At 35.7% G+C, this 21,658-nt stretch overlaps 1 protein-coding gene across 1 annotated transcript in view; it reads left to right on the top strand.

Moving 5' to 3' along the window:
• LOC129232420 (MARVEL domain-containing protein 1-like) overlaps positions 1 to 18,336 on the top strand; it is a 38,232-nt gene extending 19,896 nt beyond the window's left edge. Inside the window, exons 4-6 of the mRNA XM_054866565.1 lie at positions 3,662 to 3,760; positions 11,748 to 11,939; positions 18,032 to 18,336. Of these exons, the coding sequence (XP_054722540.1) occupies positions 3,662 to 3,760; positions 11,748 to 11,903 (255 nt within the window). The 3' untranslated portion in view covers positions 11,904 to 11,939; positions 18,032 to 18,336. The remainder of the gene's footprint in view (positions 1 to 3,661; positions 3,761 to 11,747; positions 11,940 to 18,031) is intronic.
• The last annotated feature ends 3,322 nt before the right edge of the window (positions 18,337 to 21,658 follow it).

Below are 21,658 nucleotides of genomic sequence, written 5' to 3'. Positions count from 1 at the left end.
CAAGATAAGTGCCCAAGAACGTATAGAGACGCGAAATATCCATTTTGAAGTTTCCCCGAGTTAATTACAACGAGTTTTCTCGTGGCGTCTGCATGTACGTATGAATGTGCGTATGTACGTATGTATGTGCGTATGTACGTATGTGCGTATGTATGTCGCATAACTCAACTCCTATGGGGTCTAGTTGTGCACCTCCCCTTTTGGTTGCATTCGGGTGTTTCTAAAGGGGTCTTTTGCCCCTTTTTGGAGGGAAACCATTGTTAATTTCGATACAAACTCAAGTGGCGTTATAATTTGGGGGACACTTAGTGATATATCACCAGTCTTTTGGTCGCCAAGTTTTGTCGCCAACTTAGCAACAAATTTGGCGATTTTTTTTTTTTAAATTTGGTTTTAATTTGGTCCCTTTTTTATGAAATTTAGAAAGTAAACAATTGAATCACATTAAAATTGCCAATAATAAGGAAATGACATTAAATTGGAGTAAAAGGAAGTCATGTGATGCACACATCCTCCCGTTTTTTACTATTAAACCAGCTTTTTTAAATTAGTTTTTACGTAGAAAAACTACCAAATACGACTCCGTGTTATAATTTGGGGGACACTTGACAATATATCGCCAGTCTTTTGGTCGCCAAGTTTTGTCGCCAACTTGGCGACATATTTTTTTAAATATTTTTAAAATTCTGGTTTCAATTTGGCCAGTGTTGGTGATATTTAGAGAGTTAAGTATTGAATCACATTAAAATTGCAATAATGGGGAAATGGCGTTGAATTGGAGTACATTGTAAAAAAAATCCGTAAAATTTACGGAAAAAAACTGTCAGCCAGGACGCCAGTTTTCTCCCGTTTATTTTACAGAAATATTCCGTATTTTTATTATTTATTCAAGCTGATTTATTATTTTATGAAGATTAAAAAATGAAACTATACTTTCATAAATCCATTTCAATATTTACTATACTACTACGAAATACATGTATACAAAGGTAAATTTCCGAATATGCCTCTGTAACAGATGACAAAAAAACATAATAATAAAATATTGATTAGGATGCAATGAAATGGAAGTTGCAAACGATTTAAGGCTTACTCGCTTTAAACCAACAGTGGACAGATTAAAACCAAATTTAAAAAAAAAACGCCAAATTTCACGCCAAGTTGGCGACAAAACTTGGCGACCAAAAGACTGGCGATATCGCCAAGTGTCCGACAAATTATGACACAAATTGAGTTTACATCGAAATTAACAATGGTTTCCCCCCATAAAGGCGCAAAAGATCCCCCTTAGGAACATCCGAATGCAACCAAAAGGGAAGGTGCACAACTAGGCTCCACTAGGAGTCTACGTACCAACTTTCAACTTTCTAGGACATACCGTTTTTGAGTTATGCGAGATACATACACGCATACGCACATACATGCGTTCATACGGACGTCACGAGAAAATTTCTTTGTAATTAACTCGGGGGGGGGGGGGGGGAAATCCCCCTCGGGGCTCAAAATGGATATTTCGGGTGTCTGTACGTTCCTAGGCATATATCCACGTGTGATCGGATGGAAAAAAAACTCAACAGTCATTAGAGGGTGAGAAAAATGGTAATTGAGATCGATTTTTGAGTGAAAATTTTTTTGCGAATACAATACTTCCTTTTTTGTAAAAGGAAGTAAAAAGGGATCAACTATACTCTTTTTTTTTAAACTCAAATTATTCATTTCTGTTCTACCTATAAAAATTTAGTGAGGTAGGGATGAGGATAATAAGGAGGTGTTAAGATACTCATTCAACGCTGTGAACTATTTTCTGTACATATGTTTTTTCCTTCACAATTTTGCCAGCGCAGAGAAAGACACTTAAACTGACTGCCTTTTTCAAACTCATCACCATTGAGTATGAGGCATTCTATTCTGGGGTGCCCACAGGGGGGGGGATTAGGGCACCAGTTGCGCCTTCAAAATGGGAGGGGTATTTCTATTTTTTATTTTATTTATTTAAATGTATTTATTGATTTATTTTTAATTTAAATTATTTATTTCATTTTATTTTATTCTGTTTATATATTTTTTTTTCATTTATTTATTTAGTTTGAGCGTGAGTGTCATTGGCATAGTACATAACTTTAAAAAAAATAATCAAAAATAAATAAATATAAAAAATATTTAAAAAATAATTAAAAAAAAGAGAGCTAAGAATAAAAAACGAAAAGAGGGATTAAAGAGGGAATTTGCGATATTGAAGTTGGGGGGGGGGGGTATGGGTACCCCTGATTCTTTTAGTGGAAATGCAGAACAGGGAAATGTAAAGACGATTATTGATATGTTTAATCAGATGAGACAAGCGAAAAATAAAATGATCGCTAAACTTTTTTTTTTCTATTTGCTTGTATTGTTTTCTTGTATTAAAAGCAGTAAGAAACGTGTGCAACTGTATCGTCACTTCAGAGCAACTGTAAGACATCGAAGCCTATAAATAAGTTTAAGACAGCAATGATATTTAAAATTTAAAAAAAAAAACACTTTTAATAACATTAAAAGAAGGGTAGAAAAAAAAACACTTTTAGTAATTTTCTGCCTTATAGCTGGTTATAGCCACTATAGCTGGCAGTGTATGTTATGTACTTTTCGTAATACAGTGAAACCTCATTAAGTAGTCGACGGGTAAAGTGGTCACTCCGCTTAAGTGGTCGTTTTCCTTTGTTCCCGACAAGGTCTCATTCACAGTAATGTAAAATGACCCTCCTTTACTGGTCACCAAATTTAATTTTACCCGCTTAACTAGTCACTCAAAAGTTGTTTTCTAAAATTCCTTTTCCTTATCGGATCTTAGAAAATAGTTGAAAGACTGTTTGATAGTCATTTCTCCTTGAAATTTCGATCCTCGGTTCTGGTCATTCAAAGCATTGCTGTGACTCTGCCGAGTGCCGAGAATAAGAATCAAACTCTTTCCAGCAAAACAGACAAAATCTAATACTTGGAGAATGTTAGTCAGTATTTAACATCCGTTCACAAGGAACAACAAACCCAAAATTTAAAGCTTGATGTATGTTAGAAGAGATCGTTCTTTTCCGTAAGGCAACAACTTCATCAGTCAACATTGAAGGATTGCATTAATGTACCGTAACTACATTAAAATAAGTTGTGATAATTAAGTAATGTATAAGTAAGAGAAAATAAAAAAGTAACTATCATTAGTATTTTCCCCCTTTTTTAAAATTTCCACTAATTTACAGAAATTGATTGCAGAAGGTATTGTTTTCCTCACAGAATTCTACTGCTATTCATAAATATTTGTAAGGCTTTTTATTTCTTCCTTAATTTCCCACTCCACATAAGTAGTCACTCCGCATAAGTGGTCAAAAATTTTTGGTCCCTTGACTGACGACTTAACGAGGTTTTACTGTATTAAAAGAAGAGTGAAAAAAAAAACACTTTTAGTAATTTTCAGTAAGTTACCGCCCTATAGCTGGTTACAGCCACTATAGCTGGCGGCGCATTTTTTGTACTTTTAATAATATTAAAAGAAGAGTGAAAAAAAAAACTTCATTTTGAAAGAGACAAAATTAAAATGACATGAGTGTGACGCGCTGTATCATATAGCGCGGTATATTTTTTGCGATGTGTGGGCGAGCATTGTCCTGATCTCTCTCTCTCTCTGGTGCAGGAGCTGCTGTACGGGGCCACGTGGACGCTGTTCTACATGATAGCGGCGCTCGTCGTCGCCGTCAAAGGAGGAAGGGATGACGCCTGGGCAGCTGCCGGGGTAAGAACCGGTCATCTGTATTTATTTCTTTTTTTTTTTTTTTTTGAAACATGTCTTGCCACCATAGACTAATAATAAGAGTAGTCCGAGCTTTCCCAGACTTGCTGATGAAAAAATTGGTTCATGGATACATCATGTGACTGGTGGGAGGCTTGGCGAAAACTTTGGCAGCATGGTTGCTAGATGGCAACATTATCTATAGTTTGGCACTCCACATGTATTTTAAGTAATGTGTTTTCATTAAAAAAAAAATTCCAGGTGCAGAGATTGAACTGTTTTTCTTTTAGTTATGAATTATTTTGACATTAGTAATTAGTTTTTGATCACAGTTTTCAGTAACTTTTATTTCATTTGGAACTGCTACGTCAGCGTTGGCGTGAACGTAATGGCGTAAACGTTTTGAGTTAACGCAAAAATGTACTAATCGGTATCTTAAATTGAAATTGTAGGTACCATCTTACCGTTTGCCGATTCTTTTCGGGCGCTTGCAACTTTAATTGCTTCGAGAGTTATTGAAACTGAATAATGAAAATGCACAATACTATCTAAACGAAAGACTCACTATATTAACAAAGTATTTACAACTTAGAATGACAAATTTACAAATCGGACTCCATAAAAGATCATTCTTCCGTGTTCCATCAATTCTATTTATTTTATTTCTCGCGGGCGTTGATCGTCTGCTACGATCAACGCCCGCTGTTGCTAGGATATCCACTAGTCACATGGTTTGGTTTATGAGCAGCAAAAGGGTTGCCATAGCTCGGTCTACTCTTATTATTAGTCTATGCTTGCCACCGATTTCTGCGACTTACTGAATACTTTTTTATTCCTTGAAAAATATATGAAACCTATATTTCGGCAGTCTTCAGGGGCCATTCATTAATTACGTAAGGGTCCCAAGGGGGAGGAGATTGAAAAAATCTCTATGTGCTCTTACTTGGGAGGGGAGGAGGTTCAAACGCATTCTTACGTAATATTTTCCAAGTTGATATTTTGCATTTGAAATCGCGTGGTCAAGTGGTTTGGCAGGGGTTATATTTCATTTGCGTCTGGAAGGCAAAAACGTATTAAGATGAGAGGTTTTTTATTTGTTTTACAAAGAATGAATTGCGTAAAATACAATAAAAGAATCGCACTATGTATGGCATGCTATATCTCCCTTTTAGTTTCTTTTGGCGATTAAATATCTCGCCAGTTTTATGGCAAACCTAAGTTTAAATTAAAAGAATCTCAGTTCAGATTCAGATTGCTTTAGGATTTTAGATTGATTGATGTTGAATTTACGAAGGGAACCGCTGGTCCTATAATACCAGCAAGAACCAATCTTATGGTTATAATTCTATTTGTTTTATGTTAATAAAGGTTAGTTTTGTTTAATCTATGGTTGTAGTGTTGTTACTTGTCTAACATTGAGACTAAAGGATCAGGCTTACGAACAATTTTAAACCTGCAAAAATTGGAGCTGCTGAGTTCTTTTATGGCATGTTTTATATCGTATCTTATACAAAAAAAAAAAAAAAAGTCAAAAAAAAAAAAAAAAAATCAGTCCAGATTTCAGATTTTTAGAAATTATTTCTTGGCACAAAAAAGTTTAATTTAATAATAGCGAATTTAATTTCGATTCCAGTGATATAAAATTCGTTATTTTATTATTTTGAAAACCGAAATGGAATTTTACGTAAGAATAGGGGGGATGGTTTGAAAAATCTTACGTACTCTTACATTGGGGGAAGTGGGGTCAAAAATTGCCAAAATCATCCTTACGTAATTAATGAATGGCCCCTTAGGAAAGGGCTTCCATCGGCCACCGGCCATTTGAAACAAAAAACAATCGGCCGTCGGCCGTCTTTGAACCATCGGCATCGTCCAAAAATTGCCATCGGTCGAGCCTTAAACCTTACCCGACTTGCTCTGGGAAATAAAGTCTATGAGCATTTTACTGTTTTGTAATTTAAAAAAAAAAAATGGTAAGAAAAAAGTTTTTACGGAAACTTTCTCAATGTATACGCGAGTTAAAATGTGACTCAACTTACCACGTAAGAGTTCCACCAGGCAGACGAGAGGCTGTTGTCAGCCTGGTCAGTCGGAATCGGAATAATGTTGTAACGGATCCGGTGCGACTTCAACTTTCTTGAAATGAAGACACAGTTCTTGAGAACACACAGGAGATTTATTTACACTATGTACAGGAAAGATCGTTAACAACTGCTAAATTAATCATCAGCAATTAAGCAAATATCACTCAACACCGTAATCTCAACGGTTACACACGTATTTACATAGAAACACGAAAAACAACACAGCGAAATGCCGCGCAATAAACAGAGCTAATACACTCTCAGTACAACTTCTTATTCGAGACTGACTTTTTATCATGCGTAACGGTTTTTTATACACACCGAAAGAGAACTCTCAACTATTCCACAAGATTCCCGAAAATCGTAGACCGTTATTTTATTTCTTTTCCATTCACAAATTCTATCATTCAGAAATGAGGGGATCGTATACTTCAGCCGAATGTACGGGGCTGTATATTCATTACAGGAAACTACTTACAGGTTACGTTACTACAATAATTTTAGATGAAAGATAATTTAGTAAACGCCTAATTTAGCTAGATTACGACAAATGAATCACATAAATAATTACTATTTACAGAATTTGTAACAATATTATTTTTATAGGGTTTATGTTGGGAGGGGGCCCGGCGACCAAACTAAAAAGAGTCTCGGATTTCGGCGGCCCAGAGTTCAACTGTAACACATATTCATTGAAAAAATTGTCTTATCGTACTTTTAATTATGCATTTCCGCACGAGCTGCAACTTGATACTGTAACGGATCCGGTGAGACTTCCAACTTTCTTGAAAGGACGACACAGTTCTTGATTAAAAACACAGAGAATTTATTTACGCTATGTACAGGAAAGATCGTTCACAACTGCTAAATGAATCATCAGCAATTAAGCAAATATCACACCACACCGTAAACTCAACGGTTACACACGTATTTACTTCGAAATACGAAAAACAACACAGAGAAATGCCTCGCAATAAACAGAGCTAATACGCTCTCAGTTCGAATTCTCAATCGAAACTCACTTTTTATCACGCGGGACGCTTTTATAAACATCGAAAGAAATCTCTCAAATATTCCACAAGATTCCAAACGCTTCTCGAAAATAGTAGACCGTTATCAAATTTTATCAATGAACGAAAAAGAAATAGGGGGATCGTATACCTTAGCCGAATGTATAGGGGTTGTATATTCATTACGGGAAACTATCTACAGGTTACGTTACTACAATAATTACTATTTACAGAATTTGTAACAATACGTTTGTTGGGAAACGGTGCATTGCATCCTTTCACATAAATGCGAAAGGAGATTGGAAACACAGTATGGGATACGTCATGAAATTGCATTGAAAGAATAAAAATCGTACTAACGTGTTTAACGGAGTGTTACATTTTACAGAAGGAAAAAAAGAATATTGCAGAAAAAAAATAAAAGGATATGAGTTTAATCAATTATTTTGATTGGATAATACATTTAAACATTCATTCTCTTTCATGGATTTCCCACCAAAAAAATTGATCACATTGATTGCACGTTTCACAGAATGTTATTTTTGATAAAAGTGGAACAATGTTTAAAAGCACAAAAAGGGTAAAAAGTTTTTAAAAACGCAGACATGTTTTGGAGGCAATAGTCTCCTTCCTCAGTGCGAAATGAACAAATGGATGAATCAAGGTCAAGGGATAGTTTAAATGCGTAACCGGAAAAACATTGACCAATCAGCTATCAGCGAGTGCTGAGGCAAAATATGACGTATTCTAACATGTAAGATTGAATAAAGTTGGAGAAAAATGCGGAACAGCAAAAGACTCATTGCAAAGATTATTTAAGTTTTTATGAATGTAAAAGGATTCCATAAAATCTAATTCACCTACTGTTGTAGGTCTGCAAATGATCTTGGCTTCCGAAAAGAGAAAATTGTGCCCTGTGTCCCAACAATGTTTAGCAATTGAAGATTTGTTCAGTTCCTGTTTTTTAACGTGGTTTTCATGTTCTTTCAAACGAAATTTAAGTGAACGCCTTGTCTGTCCCACGTAACCGGTATTACATCGACAAGGAATGTGTCTCTCCCTTGACCTTGATTCATAAATTTGTTCATTTCGCACTGAGGAAGTAGGCTATTACCTCCGAAACATGTCTGCGTTTTTAAAAACTTTTTATCCTTTTTGTGCTTTTAAACGTTGTTCCATTTTTATTTAATTTACCTTGCACAAAGCTATCGCTTTTCAATGTTATTTTTGGTTCGATTAGATTACTTTGGCTTCAGATTTTTGTATATTTTGTAAAGTAAATCAAAGTTTCGTTGCGAGGCCCCTGGAGATGCTGTCGCCCACGCATTGCTACGTCACTGGTTCATAGTGCCCAAGTCCTCAAGTTCTCACTCCAAATCAATGCCCTTGGGATCGGGGGTTGTTCGACTCCCGGTCTGGATCAAAATACAAAGCTGTCTTCAGGGCCCCCATCCAACCAGTCAAACCTTGTGCAGTGGTAGGTATGGGGGACCCAGGAGTAGTGTAGTTATAGTGTATGCCAGAAATACCTTCTGGAGGGGATTTTCAATCAAAAATATCTTCTGGTGGTTTTTTTTTTTTTTGATTAAAACTACCTTTTGAAGGAGATATTTTAAAATCAAAAATACCTACTGGAGGGTTTTTTTTTAAATAAAACTACCTTTTGAAGGAGATATTTTAAAATTAAAAATACCTTCTGGTTTTTTTTTTTTTTTTTTGATTAAAACTACCTTTTGAAGGAGATATTTTAAAATCAAAAATACCTACTGGAGGGTTTTTTTTTAAATAAAACTACCTTTTGAAGGAGATATTTTAAAATTAGTAATACCTTCTGGTTTTTTTTTTTTTTTTTTTTTTTGATTAAAACTATTTTCTGAAGGGGATATTTTAAAATTAAAAATACCTTCTGGAGTTTTTTTTTTTTTTTTGATTAAAACTACCTTCTGAAGGGGATATTTTAAAATAAAAAACACCTTCTGGAGGGCTTTTTTTTGATTAAAACTACCTTTTGAAGGAGATATTTTAAAATCAAAAACACCTTCTGGGGGTTCTATTTGATCAAAAATACCTTCTAAAGGGTTTTTTTTAAATCAACTAGGGGCCTCTGCCCCCTGCTCGTTAACGCTCACCAGCCCCCGAAGATTGATTCGCAAAGATTTAAATCGTCAGTTGGAAAGAAACAGATTAAAAACGCATTATGAGTTCCCTTTGGATTACAAAGCATCCCTTCTCCGGGTTTCAAAATAACTTGTACCAACTTGCAGAGCTGTAAGGGCTAAGGGGCTCCTGAGCATTGCTTAAATAGTTATAGTGGTATATTGTAGTTATAGTGTATGTGCATCCAGAGTCTCGACAGGTCACACGACAACACTAGCGCAGACACCTTCTTGGAGGGGGTTTTTCGATCAAAAACACCTTCTGGAGGGTTTTTGTTTGTCAAAACTACCTTCTGAAGGGGATTTTTTGATCAAAAATACCTTCTGGATGGTTCTTTTTGATCAAAAATATTTTCTGGGGGGTTCTTTTTGATTAAAAATACCTTCTAAAGGAGTTTTTTGATCAATAATACCGTTTGAAAGGGGATTTTTTGATAAAAAAAATACTTTCTGGATGATTCTTTTTGATCAAAAATACCTGCTAAAGTGTTTTTTTGATTAATAATATCTTTTGAAAGGGGATTTTTGGATTAAAAAAAATACCTTCTGGAGGGTTCTTTTTGATCAAAAATACCTTCTGGAGGGTTTTTTTTCGCAATAATACCTTTTAAAAGAGGATTTTTTGATCAAAAATACCTTCTGGAGGGTTCTTTTTGATCAAAAATACCTGCTAAAGGTTTTTTTCTGATCAATAATACCTTTTGAAAGGGAATTTTTTGATTAAAAAAAATACCTTCTGGAGGGTTCTTTTTGATCAAAAATACCTTCTGGAGGTTTTTTTTAGCAATAATACCTTTTAAAAGAGGATTTTTTGATCAAAAACACCTTCTGGAGGGTTCTTTTTGATCAAAAATACCTGCTAAAGGTTTTTTCTGATCAATAATACCTTTTGAAAGGGAATTTTTTGATCAAAAATACCTTCTGGATGGTTCTTTTTGATCAAAAATACCTTCTGGAGGTTTTTTTTAGCAATAATACCTTTTAAAAGAGGATTTTTTGATCAAAAACACCTTCTGGAGGGTTCTTTTTGATCAAAAATACCTGCTAAAGGTTTTTTTCTGATCAATAATACCTTTTGAAAGGGGATTTTTTGATCAAAAATACCTTCTGGATGGTTCTTTTTGATCAAAAATATTTTCTGGGGGGTTCTTTTTGATCAAAAATGCCTTCTAAAGGAATTTTTTGATCAATAATACCGTTTGAAAGGGGATTTTTTGACAAAAAAAAACTTTCTGGAGGATTATTTTTGATCAAAAATACCTGCTAAAGGTTTTTTTCTGATCAATAATACCTTTTGAAAGGGAATTTTTTGATTAAAAAAATACCTTCTGGAGCAACTGATGCAGATATCGATGTGTTGTCACTATTTCTGTGGGAAGAGCTAGCTCTCCCTTTGCTCTGGGCCAGGATTGACTGATGAACGTTCGTCCTTGTTTCTGGTTGGCTGAAACTTGAGCTCTCTTAATTCTGGTTGGGGATTGGCTGCTGGACATCCGCCAGTGTTTCTGGTTGGCTGGATTTTGAGCTCTCTTCATTCTGGTTGGGGATTGGTTGCTGGACATCCGCCACTGTTTCTGGTTGACTGGATTTTGAGCTCTCTTCATTCTTGTTGGGGATTGGCTGCTGGACATCCGTCACTGTTTCTGGTTTGCTGGAACTTGAGCTCTCTTCATTCTGATTGAGGATTGGCTGCTGGACATCCGTCACTGTTTCTGGTTGGCTGGAACTTGATATCTCTTCATTCTGGTTGGAGATTGGCTGCTGGACATTCGCCACTGTTTCTGGTTGGCTGGATTTTGAGCTCTCTTCATTCTGGTTGGGGATTGGCTGCTGGACATCCGCCACTGTTTCTGGTTGGTTGGATTTTGAGCTCTCTTCATTCTAGTTGAGGATTGGCTGCTGGACATCCGCCACTGTTTCTGGTTGGCTGGAACTTGGGCTCTCTTCATGCTGGTTGGGGACTGGCTGCTGGGCGTCCATCGCTGTTTCTGGTTGACTAGAAGTTCCTCTCGGGATAATCCGTCTAAGTGTAGCATGCCAGAGTTTATTGATCTTAATCTCTTTTTCCTTTTAGTTAAAATTGTTGGGATGTTTGAAAAAAATTCGATCGCTTTAAGGGGAGTCAGTACCCCCTATACCGTCAATGTTAATTTGCACAAGTTCATTTAAAGATACAACTATGAATTTTGTTCTGTACCTTAAATCGATTCTTTTCTCTAAACTGAAGTAAAATTTTACAGAAAGAAAGCATACTTTTTTTTAAAAATTCTAATGTGTAAGTCACTGCATTTTTTTCAAAAAAATGCCATTTTGCAACACGAAATCAGCCTTATAAAAAATATGTTTCGAATATGAGAAAACTTTTACTTCAGTATATACAATTCGATGTATGGAATAAGTGGTAAAAATTTCAAAGCCTAACACAATTTAGTTTCAAAGAAAAAGGTACATTTAGTTTCAAAAGTACCACTTCGAGATATTGCAATTTAAAGGGAAAAATCATACCTCATCAAAATTGGATTGCATTTTTTTGAAGCTTATTTTAACTCACTTCTAATATGAGCACGATCAAGAAGTTGGTATCATTAAAAAGGTATTGAAATGGAGTTTCAAAATACATAAAAATCAAAAAATCGGATTTTTGAAAATTTTTAGGGTACTGACTCCCCATCTGGCACAATGGTGGGAAGTCCTTGAAAAATCCTTGATAAATCCTTGATTCTTACTCTCTCTTTTCCAGTTCTTCGGGTTCGTGGGCGCCATCTTGTACGCAGCGGACTGCTACAACAAGTACAAGAGCTGGCGGGACGGCGTTCCGGCGCAGGGGGAGAAGCAGCTGGGAGCCATGGGGATGCCCCCCGTCTCGCCCTCCGGCGCCAACTACGCCGCCTACTGAGGTGCAGGAAGGACCCCGTTTCCCTCTGATGACAAAGTGAGCACTACCGCTACTCGTACTCACACGCGTCCATTTTATCGGAAGAGAATGTTTGCACCAAGGGCGCCCATATAGGGGGGCAAAGGGGGGCTCAAGCCCCCCTTTGAAATCAGAAAAGTCTTGCTTTTAGTACTTTTTTCTTTGCAAAAATCTATATATATAATTCTCTTACGTGCCGGCAAATGAAGGGGTGAATTTCTAAACCTCTGTTGGCAACACTTCGCCGATAAATCATGTAAACAAACTTCTACGTTGTTTTGAAATCTTGAATCACAGAATACTCAACGAACTTTTTTTTTTTTTGAGATGAGTTTGAGTCGGGCTGTGGCCCATTTCAACCTTAATCAGCAAAGAAAAGCTCAAAGAAGGCAGGAAACCGTTCTTGAATCCAATTTAAGACGAGCCATTTCCAGAGTTGTATTCTCTGATTCGCTGCCGATAATTTTTAGCGGCTGGGGAATTTTCAGTCAGCAGTTCCTTCAACAGATCAGGTGCGTCACACAATGCCGGTAACCGCACCTTTCCGTCATGGCAACATTTAGTATATTTATTTGCAGTATTACGCTCTTTCTGCCAATAAAGAGCACCACAAAATTCGCATTCTTCACACATTGCTCCACAATCATGTTCATCGGCAATGTTGTTTTGAACGCGTAGGCGCTTTGAGCGTCGTCTATTCTCTGCTTCAGTACGACAGTTCAGTTCAAAATGAATAACCGAGAAAGAATTTACTTTATTCCTTTTATTCTCAGCTGAAAGGTTTCGCCAAATTTCTTTAGGGTTATAGTAGTTTTAGTATTGTGCAAGCAAAGTAGCCTTGGCGAGTTTTCGCGTTTTTAGTTAAACCATTTTTTGTTCGTGACGTGGCAAGGATTCAGAATAACAACAAGAAGGACAAACGTTTGAGAAAATATGTTTGGTGCTCTCTGAGCCTGTTTTTAGTCATGGCCAGCTCTATGTGGCATTATCAAGAACAAGATCTTTTGAAGCAGTGTCAGTTGTGGCTCCCAAACGGGACATTTTTAATTGTGTATATGAGGAAGTTTTCTCAGATTAGAATATATAAGAGTGTAAATATGTAAATATATATAAGAGTGTAAATAATGTAAATACATCCCTCGGGGGAGCCTGTAACCCCTAGAGGGCGCGTCCCCAGGTGGCGGATGGGGGAATGCCTTCATTGGTTTTCCAATGGGTGGTAGAAGGGAAATAAAATACCTTCCGCGGACCAACAGGTAGAAGTGCAATCTCTCCAAAGCAATGACAGACACTTTTGTATCTATAATGGTAAAGTTGTGCACATTGCCAAGGCAGTCATCTTACATACAGCAAAGTTAAACTGTCGAAAATCTGGCTAAAGCAGACAAATTAACATTATGAACGTAATTTTCATATTGGTTAAATGGATATTGACCTAAATGCAATTACCAACTTTAATTTTTACGGAAAATTTTAGCTAGGCTAATGTATTGGCATACAGCGAGCGAGCGAAGCGAGCATGGATCGCGAAGCGAGCATGGATCGCGAAGCGATCCACAGGGAACTGCGTAAGCAGTTCCGGGGGTTGGCGAGCGATAGCGAGCAGGGGGCGATAGCCCCCTAGTGGTTAAAAAATCTCTTTAATCGTATCATTAATAAGTCGTCATTAATGAGTAAGTTATTAAAAATTTAATATGTCTAATCTGTACTGAAATCGGTTTCCATGGATAAAATGTTCTGCTAAACCATGAGGAAAATTTTTGAGCACCCCCCCCCCCCTTAAAATTTTGCATATGGGCGCCCTTGGTTTGAACTCATGATAAGATTAAGTAATTATTAGATATTGTCCATAGAAAATGAAGAAAGGACGATGTCACACTTTTTTTCCATAATTTGACCCCCTACTCTCACCTTGTCACATGTGACACAATATTCTACGGATATATGGCTATAAAAATGTTTTCACTACCAATTGATGAATGGAAATCTTAAAAATCAAGGTGTAAAGGGAAGAGCAGTTTTTGAAAGTATTTGCAATTATCCGTGCTGGTTAATATACGGCTGTACACGGAAAATCGAAAAGCACGGATAATCCGAAAATGACCAAGCACGCAGAAAAGTGTATTTGGAAGCTATAGGTAAAGTACACGGTGGTACGTAAAATACTTCGGTTTAACTACGATACTCTACTAATACAAAAAAATATTACACTGGTACTAGTAATGAAATATGTAATAAAATATGTTATAAAATTTGGCATCATTTTTAGTTTTAATTAAATTTTAAATTTAAATTTTTTGCTGCACGGATAATCGCGAATACAGTACTCTACAGAAGCGCTTAGACAAGTACAGTGAAGCCTGTGTAAGTTGACCACTTGCGGTGCAGTACTTTGGTGGTCAACTTAGACAGGTGCTCAACTTATAAAGGGGGTAATGATTTTTTTTTTTTTTTTTGCAATTCTTGCACCATGTATTCATTTTTTGACTAATTGACACTTACTCTTTCTGTTCAACTCACTTTCCTTGTTTAGTATTACCTTAAAACAATAATTTAAAATGTTATTCAAATATTTTTAGAGATTATTTTCCCAGAATAACGTATAATGTGTCATGCAAATTTAAAATTTCAGTCAATTGATCAAAAAAAAAAACCTTATTGTTTATGAAAAGTTACTCATTTTGTATTAATAGTTCCTACAAATTTATAGTTAATCAAAAATTACAATTTTTTTTGTTTAACAACAAAAGAAAAACAAGTTTGGAGAATAAAAGGGTTCTTAGTAGTTAAACTCAAAAGGAGGTTTAGTTATGCTGCTGTCTCATTCAGTTGGTAAAATGCTGGTCTGGCATCAAAAATATTCTTGGAAAACTATATAAAAAAATAAATAAATAATTTGCTAAATAAAATTAAAAAAAAAATAAACCAAGTGGTGAACTTACAAAGGGTTTTTTACAATACTCCAAACCAAACTTGGTTCATTAGTGATCAAGATAGACAGGTGGTCAGTTACAGAGGTTTTCCTTCATTATATAAGATAGGACTAATTCCGTTCCTGACAAAAGCGGCCAACATAGACAGGTAGTCAACTTTGCAAGTTTTAGTGTAGTTAAAAAACCATAAAATACTAATATTTGAAACATTTAAATAGATTCATTGAAGCTGCTGAAAAGATGCAACAAATAAGATACCAACGGCACAAAAAGACACAGCATTTTTGGAAATTTGTTATTTGGGGGGTGGGGGTGGGAGGAGCTACAAAAATGCCGTTTAAGGGGATCTGATGACTTTTTGCAGGGGAGCCCGAAACTTATCGATCAAGGTTTGGTTCAAAAGGCAAATTTTGCGTCCCGCTCTTATTCTTTTTTCGATTTTTCGCTCCATCTTTATCTGGCAGGAATATTCAAAGTGTAGACAAAATTAAAAAATTAGTTCAATACTTTCTGAATTCTACTAATCTCTGGGAGGGTTTTAGACCCCCCCCCCCCTCCTTACCCGTGGGTGCACCAGTGCTTCATACCCTTAGTTTATGCCAGGTTTTTAATGTTTTAATTTTTTTTTTTTTTTTTTTGTTACTTTAAGGGTTTACTTTTGGAGTCCGTTTTGTTTTTTGTTTTTCTCAGAAAAATCAAATATTAAATTACTGCATTTTTGTAAATTCAAGAGCGATTAAAAATAGCAAAAATAAACAAAACATTCCTGTAAAAATGGGAAATTTGAGCGAAAAATAAGCTTATTTTACAGTTGATGCCAATTTTTCTATACTCGTTTCGTCTCAATATATTAAAAAATCCTTTCAAATGTAAGTTACTCTAATACAGGGGTTCTTAAACTTTTAGACATTGCGACCCCCTTTTTAGACTAAGTATTTTGGCTACCCCCCGAAGTTTTAACTCTGTCCATACCCTAAAACAATAACTAAAAACCTGCAGGGGTTCTTAAACTTTTAGACATTGCGACCCCCCTTTTAGACTAAGTATTTTGGCGACCCCCCAAAGTTTTAACTCTGTCTAAACCCTAAAACAATAGCTAAAAACCTACAGGGGTTCTTAAACTTTTTGACATTGCGACCCCCGAAGTTTTAACTCTGTCTAAACCCTAAAACAATAACTAAAACCCAAACAAATGGTTAAGTTTTATCCTTAGAAACACCAGGAACTATTAAAATAAACGTGATTTTTTGTTTCTTGAATTATTTTATAATTTTCGATAGGTATAACGAATTTCGGATAAGTATTAAAAAGGAATACCCAGAACTGTCTACAACAGCATTAAAAGCTTTGATGCCATTTTCGATATTTTACAACTGTGAACAAAGATTTAAAAACATTGACGAATTTAAAAAAAAAAAAAATCGTTTGACGCTGGAAACTGACATTATTTTTTGTGTTTCCGGACATTAAAAAATTAGTTAATTCCAAACAATCTCATGTATACTAACTAATAGAACACAAAAACCATCTTGGATGTGTCTTAAAAACTTTATGTGTACTCTTATCTTTAATAAAAAACACGGCACTAAATTTATTTTCTTTAAACTTTTCTCCCATGTCTCGCGACCCCCTGGACGCATCCCGCGATCCCCCAGGGGGTCGCGACTCACAGTTTGAGAACCCATGCTATGATACAGGTAACTCCCGATTATCGGTGGTCGGATTATCCGCGATTCGGATTATCCGCGGGTATTTTCACAATTAATTTTATTAATTTTAAATGTTTTTTATAATTTATGATTGTGTTACTGTTCGTTTTTAGCTTTCACATGCGTATATATTTTTACATTTAATGTTAGTAGATGCAATGTAGCAATGTTTTTAGCGATGACTTAAATGTGTGTTTGAGTTTTATTCATATTTTTTAGCTATTGTATACAGTAGTATCGTTTTTTACCCATTGTTCGGATTATCCGCGGCTTTCGCTTATCCGCGGTTACTGTGCCACCCTATTCCGCGGATAATCGGGAGTTTACTGTACTTAATTAAAAGTTTTATAAAAAATTCCAAAATAAAAAAAATAAGGCAATTTTATTGAAATTCACAGATTTTCCACCGAAAAATACTCAATATTTCACGGTGAAATTTTTTTAATAAAATTTTTAAATACTGACAGAGCTTATTCGAAGAGAAAAACAAGTTTAAAGTAAAAAAATAAGTTAAAGCGTTATTTTTAAAAAAGGCTCGTATAACATGGTTTCGATACTACACGGAACGAATTAACTGTATTATACGAGGGCAGCCTATATATATATATATATATATATATATATATATATATATATATATATATATATATATATATATATATATATATATATATATATATATATATATATATATATATATATACAGTCGAGCCTCCATATATCGAACTTCCACATATCAAAATTGTTTCTATATATCGAAAAAATCTCTATATATCGAACATTTTTTCGAGACATTCGTAGATTTTTTTTCCCACTTTAGACTGTTTGTCTCATGAAAAATGAAGGTCAGGGGAGAAAATTATGGTTGCTAAAGGTTGCTAAGAAACTCATAAGAAATCCGAGTTTGAGGGGTGTGTAGATAGGTCGTTGTTCCGTTCTGGAGTTCTTAAATTCCCTCAAGTTTATTTCAAATCTTAGTTGTAACCAGTAACACTAAAATGAGTTTCAAGTTCTCCCTTTTGTCTGTTGATTATCATTCCTCGTCTTTTTAGCTTCAGTAAAAATCTTTCAAGTTAAGTAGATTGATTTTTTACTTTTCTCTCGATCACATTGTCAGAACGAAAATCCCCTCATGTTGCGTATCAAGTTGAACTGCCGAAGAATGAAGATGTATGAAGGTACAAAAATGTCATTTCTGTTAATTTTTCAGTTATTAACTTTCGTTTAATCCGATGCTCGTATAAATTAAAAATTAGGTTTCATGCACGAAAATTAGCTTTACATTTAATGTTTTAGGAGATTTTTATGATAAAATAAGATCGTTTCTATACATCGAATTTTTTTCCGGCAATTTGCTACTTCGATATATGGAGGTCCGACTGTATATATCAAACTTTTTTTTTTCGTTCTTAAATGTGATGTGTAAATCTACTTCAAATGTAAATTTAAGTCTTTCTTTCTGTTTCAGGTTGCTGCCGATTTGTGGGCAGCAACACTCACACCTGCTTCCCTTATGGAACGGAACAGAGGCACCAAGCAGCGTTCGAAACAGACCACTGGAAACATCGCTTCGAACGCGCTTCTGCCGCAGAAAGAACACTGTAGAAACTATATAAAAAGAACCCCGGGCAACCCCAGTAGAACTACGGTGCATGGAATAAAAATCGAACAGTCTAGTTCCTCCCCCCGAACGGTGACTTCACTCTCATATTGACTGTATCTAGGAATCTTAGCTTCTTTCGTTGTGTGTGGCCTCGTGCCGCCATCTAGTAGAGCTAGAGGGAACTATCGATGTGTGAGTGCAACTATCGGTGTCGTAGTTGGATCGTGCTGCCATCTGTTAGACACATCGGTTTCGAATCTTCAATTTTACCTGATTTGTGCTTCCAGAGAGAGAAAGGGACGACTAAGAAGGCAGCTATGCCTCGTTTTCCTCATTAAATTCGGATTTTTTCATTAGAATTCGGTTACTGGAAATATTATAATGATTTGAAAGTTGGAACACTGGTGTTTTAATCTTAGAACGAATTTAAAATTTACGTATTTTAAACAACTTATAGAGTAAATTCAGAAGGCCTTTAATTGCTTAACCATCCCATATAAGCGACGAAATTTTCATCACGATCCTATCTTCTCATTTTCAGTAGGTTTCCAGTTTATATTTGGCATTTTATTGGCGAAGCTGACATAAATTGCTTAGGACACATCATTCAAATTTTCAACTTTTTTTTTTCAAATGAGAAGAAAAATATATTGAACTCAAACAAAAGCTTCTGAACAGAAAGAGAGAGTTATAACTACTGGATCCATTCTTAAATGTTCTCAAAAGCAAATACACTATTTTAAAAAATAGAAAATGCTTTTTGCAGTATCATTTATAGGTATCCATGTATTTTTCCAGAATATAAAAAATTTAATTTTTTTTTCCAAAAGAAAGAAATAAGAAAAGAAAAAAAAAATCACATCAAAAATAGCTTTCAGCAGTTTTATAGGAATTCTTTCTATGTCTGCTTGAAAGCTAAGTATTATGAATGAAACGTTTCTAATGCAATCAAAATTTGAAAATAACCGAATAAGCTGAATTTACATATTTATTAAAATGTCGATACATCTCAGAAGAATTTGCTTTTTGATACCCCTCTTATCAAACAATAGGTTGTTGCAAAGAATATTCATTTAACTTGAAATTATTGTTTTTTCGTTCGTATAAAACTAAGCATGAACCAAACATACTATGCGCGAAAATTAATCACTACAGTACCAAGGTGTTACAATTTCTCTTGAACTATTAAGTGTGAACTAAGAATATTTACTATACGTTAAAATTGCAATTTATTATAAATTTAATCATTGTGTCTCTTTAGACGTTTTCTCACATGTAATTTGCAGCCCAGATGAAGAAAAAAAAAGAAGGCTGTGGTCGTGTATCGCAGATCGGAGCAAGCAAAAAAGAAGAAAATAAATAAATAAGAGTAGTCCTGCAGTGTACTCGTGCTGCCATCTCTTAGCAAACGACAGAACTCTCATAAGACTGTAGCGAGTCGTCAGTGAAGAGCACCCAGCACTCGTTATATTTTGCTTCCACTTTTTGGCAATCATAACCGATTAGGACTCGGGATCAAAGAAAATCTCTCTTATTAGTGTTGGTTTCTGTTACGGAGATGTGTTGTTGGACGAATGCGGCGACGGCAAAAACACGTGACTAAGGGAGGTCGTGGTTAGACAAACAGAAATTTTTTTTATGCCGACTGTCCAATGAACAGGATTTTCTAGGGGGTGGGGATGTTAACAAAGTGCAGCATATAATAATAGAGATTTCACCATTTTTAAATCAATAGTCAAAAATGATAAATTAAAAACTTAAAACTTTAAAAGGTTTTTTTTAAAGAAAAAATATCAACACATAACAGACGTTATAATTTGCAAATTCTCACATAAATAATGGCCGATGATCGAGTAACGTGCGTGTTTCAACAATGAAACTCGTGCCACGGCATGATCATTTGGTAATAGGTTTTTGGTAATGTTTAACAAGCAGGGAAAGGCTTTATCGTGACGGTTTTTAATTGTCCTGAGGCTAAAAACCGAAGAAAAAGCATCAGCAAAAATCAAATCGGTCTTTAATTTTCGTGAGACTGGCGCAAAAGATGTTCAATATGCTGTCCCCCTCCTGTTTTCTGAAACAAGTTGAAATCAAGAAACAGCATGAAATGTTTCATGTTTAGAATGTGTTGCGCAATGCGTGCCTTCAGCTCAGCAAAGTTTGCAATCGGAGCATTGAACACAACAGCTTTCAGATACCCCCATAGCCAGAAGTCACACGGGTTAAGATCAGGTGATCGGGACGGCCAGGCTGTAGGGAAATGGCAACTTCAATGAGTCGTGCGCATGACAGGTGTTTTGATTTACATGTTTTGACACCTGCTGAGCCATCTATTGCTAAAAATTCCAACTATTTATTTTTCTTCTGCCATTCGTTTTCCCCCTTCTTCGATAATATTCCGTTGAAGTTTGACGTCATTCTGAGCTGTAGTTTTATTTTCACAGCGTTTTGAAAGTGGAACTAAGAAGCCTTTAGCGCTTGAACTGAGTTCTTACGCGAAAAGTTTTTCCTAACTTCCCGGAACTTAAATTCTATTTCTATTCATTTTTCTTTTGAATGTTACATGTATAAGCATAAAAAATAAGTTCGAGATCATGAAAAACTAAAGAAAGAAAAGTACTACTAGAGTTTCGTCCTGGCAACCGGTACTCGATTCCACTCTATGCCTCACGCCGCATGGTCATTGGTCATGCACGGATTTGTAGCTAAAAAGTGGAGAAAATCATGTACACTCATTGATACCATTTTAGGCATTTAATTTTAAAAAAATGAACAAAATAAAATGTCGAAATGCATCGGATATTGAGGTGTGGGGAAACACTTTAGTGTGGGATTACTTTGCTTCATATTTGTCGGTTCCTGCTGTAGACGCATTCTGGGTTGAAAGAAGGAATGAAAATTCCCATCGATTTTGGGACAACACGTGTTCTTGCCGCCGCTCCACATATCAGCCGACTCGCTGCCCGCCGTTGCCCGTGCGTCCCTTGCCTCACAGAGCCCGTCCACATTGACCCAAAACGTCTCTATTAGACTCTCGATTAACCGGAATCGGATGATCCGAATGGCGGGTCGTCCAGGACTTCACCTAAACCGTTACTAAACTATTTAGAACAAGAGAAAAATAGAGAAGCTGAACAAACACTTTTAGTTTCATTTATCGCTAGTTTATCGGTGATACTTATATCGGTGATTGGTCACAAATTTATCGGTGTGAAATTTCTATTACGTAAATAAAATTAAAAGTCTTCTCCTTTTTTAAATAATTATTTTGTTTCGTTCTTCTTTTGTAATAAATTGTGCACTGTTCTATTATTTTACATTTTGCGTCACTTTTTTTTATTTTCATTAAATTTGCAGAAATCAACAGGGACCTTATCCATGACCAGGCGTTTCCCGTCCGCCCCGGTTAATCGGTAGCAGTGGCGCAGCGAAGGGGGAGGGGGTTCGGGGGGGGAATACCTCTCCCCCCCCAGAAGTATTGGTTTAACGTAA

The sequence above is a fragment of the Uloborus diversus genome, unplaced genomic scaffold (genome assembly GCF_026930045.1).
Source record: "Uloborus diversus isolate 005 unplaced genomic scaffold, Udiv.v.3.1 scaffold_12, whole genome shotgun sequence".
NCBI lineage: Eukaryota > Metazoa > Arthropoda > Arachnida > Araneae > Uloboridae > Uloborus > Uloborus diversus.
Note: the sequence above shows the minus strand (reverse complement) of the source record. Positions and strands in the feature narration are given on the sequence as shown.